The sequence below is a fragment of the Nematolebias whitei genome, chromosome 15, assembly GCF_014905685.2.
Source record: "Nematolebias whitei isolate Nwh7 chromosome 15, NemWhi1, whole genome shotgun sequence".
Taxonomy (NCBI): Eukaryota; Metazoa; Chordata; class Actinopteri; order Cyprinodontiformes; family Rivulidae; genus Nematolebias; species Nematolebias whitei.
In genome coordinates this window covers 46984988-46991872 of record NC_056512.1, presented here as the reverse complement: position 1 = coordinate 46991872, position 6885 = coordinate 46984988, and the positions used below count along the sequence as shown (strand labels likewise).

At 39.4% G+C, this 6885-nt stretch overlaps 1 protein-coding gene across 1 annotated transcript; it reads right to left on the bottom strand.

Annotated features, from left to right (window-relative positions):
- Window positions 1–2015: 2015 nt before the first annotated feature.
- On the bottom strand, window positions 2016–5852 carry foxj1a (forkhead box J1a). The gene is made up of 3 exons (XM_037688780.1): window positions 5427–5852; window positions 5230–5322; window positions 2016–2982 (listed from the first exon to the last, which is right to left on the bottom strand). Exons 1-3 carry the CDS (start codon window positions 5850–5852, stop codon window positions 2146–2148), a joined length of 1356 nt encoding a protein of 451 aa, XP_037544708.1. The 3' UTR covers window positions 2016–2145.
- Window positions 5853–6885: the final 1033 nt, after the last annotated feature.

Below are 6885 nucleotides of genomic sequence, written 5' to 3'. Positions count from 1 at the left end.
AAGAAAGCTCATCAGAGACTATACTTCCTCAGACGGCTGAGACGAGCTGGTCTGGGAAGCTCATTCATTCATTCAACCTTCATTTATACAGGTTAGTCTCATTGAGTCACAAGGACTCATTTACAAGAGAGACCTGTTTTAAACAAAAAAAAACATAAATGAGGTACACACAACAATAAACATTCAAATAAAAGGATATAAAATTTAAAGTATAAGAAGTGATATAAAAACATGCTACATTATAAAATGGTGTAAGATACTAAAAACAGGAACATGTCTGCTTTGATTTTTTGTATTGAACTTGGTAGTTGTTTACGCTGGGCTGAATTTTGTTCTTCGATTGAGGCACCATCAAAAATTGAGACAGCGAAAAGAGTAAGTTTGGCCGTTCTGAAGAAATGTAAAAGTTATAAGTATCTTGCCAGCTGTACATAGATTCTTGAATTTCCTCAGTTTGGAGAGTTCATGTCCAACAGGACATAAAAAAATATAAAATAAGCTCAGTCCTCACCTCCTTCTACAGGTGTGCAGTGGAGAGCATCCTGTGCTCCAGCATTAATGTGTGGCATGGAGGCTGCACAGCTGCAGAAAGAAAAGCTTTGCAGAGAGTGGTGAAGGCTGCACAGAAGATGTTGGAGTCAGCCTCCCCACCATCACAGACATCTACACCTCCAGATGCAGGAAGAGAGCCACCTGCATCATGAAGGACCACACTCACCCAGCACACAAAGTTTTTGCCCCACTCCCCTCTGGAAGGAGGTTAAGGAGGATTAAGTGTAGAACCACTAGACTGAGGAACAGCTTCTACCCTGAGACTGTTAGACTCATGAATCTCTAATCAGGATAATCAGTGTGAAAATCACATTATGTTGCTGCTGATCTGTTTCATGTTGATGTGTTCATGCGTGCTCATCTGCTCACACACTCATGCTCCTGTTGCTGTTCGACGTAATTTTTTTATGCTATTAGTGCTTAGTGTATAATTTAGTTGATGTTTTTCTTAGAAAATATCTTAGATCCTATTGGTTTTTTTCTTTTACATTTTATTGTTGGATGTAACTGGGACCCTGTGTAGAGAATCTCATTCTACCACATGAGATGCGAATGACAAATAAATTATAATAATAATAATAATGTCATCACAATGTCAGCACTGTATGTTTCCATACAATGGCAAAATTAGTCTCTGCATTTAACCCATCCACCACCAGGTGAATCTGAATATGCCGATATGTTAAAACTTATTTGGCCAATAACTGATACCTATATTTTATATACTTTCCTTTGTCAGAACATAGCCCACTTATTTAGGCTTATTTGCTACAAAAATTGTGTAACAGCTGTAAGAGCTGGTGACATATTTTCAGTAACAGCCATATGATATGCAAAGCACTTTAACTTTTATTAAATGAAAAGTGTTATTAGAGATGCACCGATCCACTTTTATTTTTAACTTCCGATACTGATACCTAAAGCTAAGTATCGGCCGATACCAATCCAGTTCCGATATCATCATCATTATCTATTTTACATGAGGCTGTAATTATCTCCTCTCAAGTACAATTTGTACAAATATATGCATGCATGTCCAAAAAGGCAACTTGAGGTAAGTTTTATAAATGTTGGATAAGTTGTAAAGTTAGAATTAAATTTTGCTAACACAAAACATGTTTTTTTTCCTAGCATTAAAGTGGATATTAAAGTGATTAATTTAAGTGATTGCTTAAAGCTATTTTATACTTTTTTAAATAAGGGGCAGATATAATAATTTTTTTTCTTCTTTCTGCACTCTTTTCATTCAATATTTTCTTTTTGATGATTTTTTTTAATTTTGTTTCTTTTAAATCAATTAAATTTAATTAAATGTTAAATGGCTTCAAACACCCGCTAAGTTCATGGCATAAACCAACAGACATGTTCCTGTTTTTAGTATTTTACATCACTTTATAATGTAGCTGTTTTTTAAACTATTTTCTCTACTAACAAGTCATCTGCTTCTACTTGGACCATCTTTGTGGAGACATTGGAAAAATATTTGAATCAAAATGTTGTTTCCAAACATTTATTACATCTTAAAACAGTGATAAAGATTGTATTTGAGTCCATTTTGTCCTCGATGGCTTGGTTCGATTCTAGAAGTATTTCTTAAAGGAGGGTGTCGATGCGACTGTCTACATTTAAAGAGTCCCCAAGGTCAAACAGCTGGTCAAGGTTGACGGTAGAGGTACACAGGAAGTCACCATGGCCCTGCACCTCCTGCTCCTCCTCAGGCAAGGGCATCTCCAGGAAAGCCGTGGCAAGGAAAGTCTCCTCATCAAAGTCAGACATGTTGCTGTTTCTTCGATCCTCCATTCCTGCGAGGGCTTCAGACAGAGGGACATGGCTCCCCCTCACCGTCGCCTCCTCAGCCTTCATAATTGGGCTGAGAAGTTCCCCTCCATCCAGACTCAGGCCTCCACCCAAGGCTGAGTCCAGCAGGTAGTCCCAGTCGAAGTGGCCTTTCAAAGTTCCAACCTCCTTCTGTTCATCCACACACAAGAGAGGGGAGCTGGAATGTTGCAGAGCTTTAATGGTGCCATTTTTGGAAGCCAACAGCTGTTTCCTCTTGTGTCCACCTCGCCCCCTGACCATTGGCCAAGACTCCAGTATGGTCCCTTTGGCCAGATGGGGGTCCCAGTTCTGACTGTCTCCAGTCACCTCCTCAAACACTCGAAAGAGCTGCTGGGAATCCAGGTTGGGGCACAGGCCAACAGGCCCCCCTGCAGAAGAAACAGACTGTGGCTGCCAGCAGACTCTGAGGTGGTTCTGCAGGGCTGGGTTGATCTGGACTGGAGGCATCCGTCTTTTCTTGTAGGCGCCGCTGAGGAGGCGCTCGGCGTACTGTGGGTCAATCTTCCAGAAACCCCCCTTTCCTGGCTCGTCTTTCTGCCGCGGCACCTTGATGAAGCACTTGTTGAGTGAGAGGTTGTGTCTGATGGAGTTCTGAAAGAATAAAACCGGGTTATTGGACTTCATACAAACATCTGAAACCAGCCTGAACAGGAAGTGCTACAGCTCTGTGTGTATTCATCCAGTCCTCCTCACTGAAAGCCCAGCAGAGAGGTGACACCGTGACCTTCATTAACCATTACCTACCCCACGTAGAGCTGTACAAAAACAGAAAGTTCTGAAGAGTCTGAACCGATCTGGCTCACAGCTTCATCAATCATTCACAAACTAAATTAAACTATGGTGGAAAATTCCAGCTGCTTGGTCCCCGTCACTAATTTGATCTCAATAAGAATGAAGCCAGAAAGGAAAAGGGCATGCTGTTTTAATCCCTCAGATTAAAACAGATTATCTCAAACAGAAACTAATCCAGCTAGGATTGAGTAATCGCTCAGATTCAAACTGATTATCTCAAACAGAAACTAATCTAGCTGGAACTGCGTAATCCCTCAGATTCAAACAGATTAAATCAAACAGAAACTAATCCAGCTGGGATTGAGTAATAATGCAGATTAAAACAGATTATCTCAAACATAAATTATTCCAACTGGGATTGAGTAATACCTAAGAATAAATCACATTATCTCAAACAGAAACTAATCCATATGGGAGTGAGTAATCCCTCAGATTAAAACTGATTATCTCAAACAGATATTAATCCAACTAGGATTGAGTAATCTCTCAGATTCAAACAGATCATCTCAAACAGGAACTAATACAGCTGGGATTGAGTAATACCTCTGATTAAAACAGATCTCAAACAGAAACAAAACCAGCTGGGATTGAGTAATCCTTCAGATGAAAACAGATAATCTCAAACAGAAACTAATCCAGCTGGAATTGAGTAATACTTCACATTAAAACTGATTATCTCAAACAGAAATTAATCCAGCTTGGAATAAGTAATCCCTCAGATTCAAATAGATTATCTCAAACAGAAACTAATCCAGTTGGGATTGAGTAATAATGCAGATTAAAACAGATTATCTCAAACATAAACTAATCCAACTGGGACTGAGTAATTACTCGGATTAAAGCTGATTATCTCAAACAGAAACAAATGCAACTGGGATTAAATAATCCCTCAGATTAAAACAGGTTATTCCTAACAGGAACTAATCCAGATGAGATTGAGTAGTCCCTCAGATTAAAACAGATTATCTAAAACAGAAACTAATCCAGCTGGGATTAAGTAATATCTCTGATTAAAATGGAAATCAAACAGAAACTAATCCAGCTAGGATTGAGAAATCGCTCAAATTCAAACTGATTATCTCAATCAGAAACTAATCTAGTTTGGGCTGAGTAATCCCTCAGATTCAAACAGATTAAATCAAACAGAAACTAATCCAGCTGGGATTGAGTAATAATGCAGATTAAAACAGATTATCTCAAACATAAATAAATCCAACTGGGATTGAGTAATACCTCAGAATAAAGCACATTATCTCAAACAGAAATTAATCCAGCTGGGATTGAGTAATCCCTCAGATTAAAACTGATTATCTCAAACAGAAATTTATCCAACTAGGATTGAGTAATCGCTCAGATTCAAACATATCATCTCAAACAGGAACTAATCCAGATGAGATTGAGTAATCCTTTTGATTAAAACAGATGATCTCAAACATAAATTAATCCAACTGGGATTGAGTAATAAATCAGATTAAAGCTGATTATCTCAAACAGAAACTAATGCAGCTGGGATTGAGTAGTCCCTCAGATTAAAACAGATAATCTCAAACAGAAACTAATCCAGCTGGAATTGAGTAATACTTCACATTAAAACTGATTATCTCAAACAGAAATTAATCCAGCTGGGAATAAGTAATCCCTCAGATTCAAACAGATCATCTCAAATATGAACAATTCCAGTTGGGATTGAGTAATACTTCAGATTAAAACAAATTATCTCAAACATAAACTAATCCAGCTGGGACTGAGTACTACCTCTGATTAAAGCAAATCTCAAACAGAAACTAATGCAGCTGGGATTGCGTAATCCTTCTGATTAAAACAGATTGTCTCAAACAGAATCTAATCCAGCTGCGATAAAGCAATCCCTCAGATTCAAAATGACTGTCTCAAACAGAACCTAATCCAGCTAGGATTCAGTAATCCCTCAGATTAAAACTGACTTTCTCAAATAGAAACTAACCCAGCTGATGTGAATAAAAATAATGTGAATAACAATAAAAATCCTTGAATCCTTGACTACTGTGTGTGTGTGTGTTCTTGTACCTGCCAGGTAGGGTCTGCGTGTCTGTAGTAGCAGAAGTTTTCAGTGATCCACTTGTAGATGCAGGACAGAGTTATTTTGCTCTTCTTGCTTGCCTGAATAAAAAATCAAAAACAGAAAAAGTCAGAAAGGGAAAATGAAAGAAATAAAATAAAGTAAAATATAGTGAAATAAAGTGGCTAAAGGAACATAACTTTACCTGCATGGCCATGCAGATGAGGGTGGCGTAAGAATATGGTGGCTTGACGTGCGCATTGGTCTTGTAGTCCACCTCGTCGGGACAGTGTCCCCGCGCCACCAAACCCGACAGCCTGCTGTAGGCTGCCGCTGTGGGTTTCCCAGGGGTCAAGACCATACCAATGGAGGCAGGGTCTCCAGCCAGGGGGGAGGCTGGGGCATCAGGTCCCAGTTGCTGCTGGTGGCTGAATAGCTGCTGCGAAACCTGGGACGGACCCAGGATGGAGAACTCCTGCAGCCACTGTAGGCTGGTAAGGCTGTCATCCAGACCGTCATTGAAGCTGCAGGTTCCAGTGTCCCGCTGCCCGGCTGCAGCCGTCACCACCTCCTTCTCCTCCAGAACCTCCAAACCCTCGGGCCAGGGCTCAGCACAGTTTAGAGACAGCATGGCTCCCTCCTGGATGTCTCACCGTGTCCCCCTGCCACTGTGGGACAACATGGACTCAACTCAGAACCAAAAGTTGTTCATGAAGGGCTGAGAAATGGTCTGAAAGCTTCTCATGAGCTGCAGGTTCCAGACGTTTAATAAAAAAAAATTGATGAGCTGATATCCTGGTTTTATAGGAAAAAACTTATTCCACATTAAAATCATGTAATTATTATCATAATGTTATTATCATGTAATTATTATCATGTTATTATCATGTAATTATGATCATAATGTTATTATAATGTATTTATTATCATAATGTTATTATCGTGTAATTATGATCATAATGTTATTATGGGGGCCGAGATGGTGTAGGGGCAGGACAGCCGACCCAGGACCCGAAAGTCCTGGGCTCGATCCCCGGTCATTGCACACCTCGTGGTGTCTCTGAGCAGGACACCTTATCTTCATTAGCTCCCCCGGTGCTCAAATAGCTGGTCACTGCTACACCTGGTGGTGGATGGGTTAAAAGCAGAGAGCCAATTTTGTTTTTGTATGGGAACATACAATGACAACACATAACACATTATTATTATTATTGTTGTTATTAGCATGTAATTATGAACATAATTACATGATATTATGATATTATTACACAATAATGGCAGCTCAATGGCTCAGTGGTTAGCACTGTTGCCTCACAGTAAGAAGGTTCTGGGTTTAATCCCCGGTTGGACCTGGGGTCTTTCTGTGTGGAGTTTGCATGTTCTACTTGTGCTTGCGTGAGTTTTCTCCAGGTGCTCTGGTTTCCTTCCACAGACATGTATGTTAGGCTGCCTTCAGGCCCAGGCCTCCCTTGCAAAAGAGATCTGTGATCTCAGTGGGCATTGCCTGGTTAAATAAAGGTTAATAAAATAATGTTATAAAAATGAAATTATGAAATTATGATTATAATGTATTAACATGTCATTATGATCATAATGTTATAATAATAATATTATGTTCATAATGTTGTTATCATGTAATTATGATCATGTTATCATGTACTTAT

Bases quoted from the DNA above. Each gene is read 5' to 3' on its own strand.
- foxj1a (XM_037688780.1), bottom strand. From the start codon at position 5,852: ATGCTGTCTCTAAACTGTGCTGAGCCCTGGCCCGAGGGTTTGGAGGTT. The intron at 5,323-5,426 runs GTAAAGTTATGT...TTTTTTATTCAG, and splicing joins TCATCTGCATGGCCATGCAG to GCAAGCAAGAAGAGCAAAAT. The intron at 2,983-5,229 runs GTACAAGAACAC...TTATTCTTTCAG, and splicing joins ACGCAGACCCTACCTGGCAG to AACTCCATCAGACACAACCT.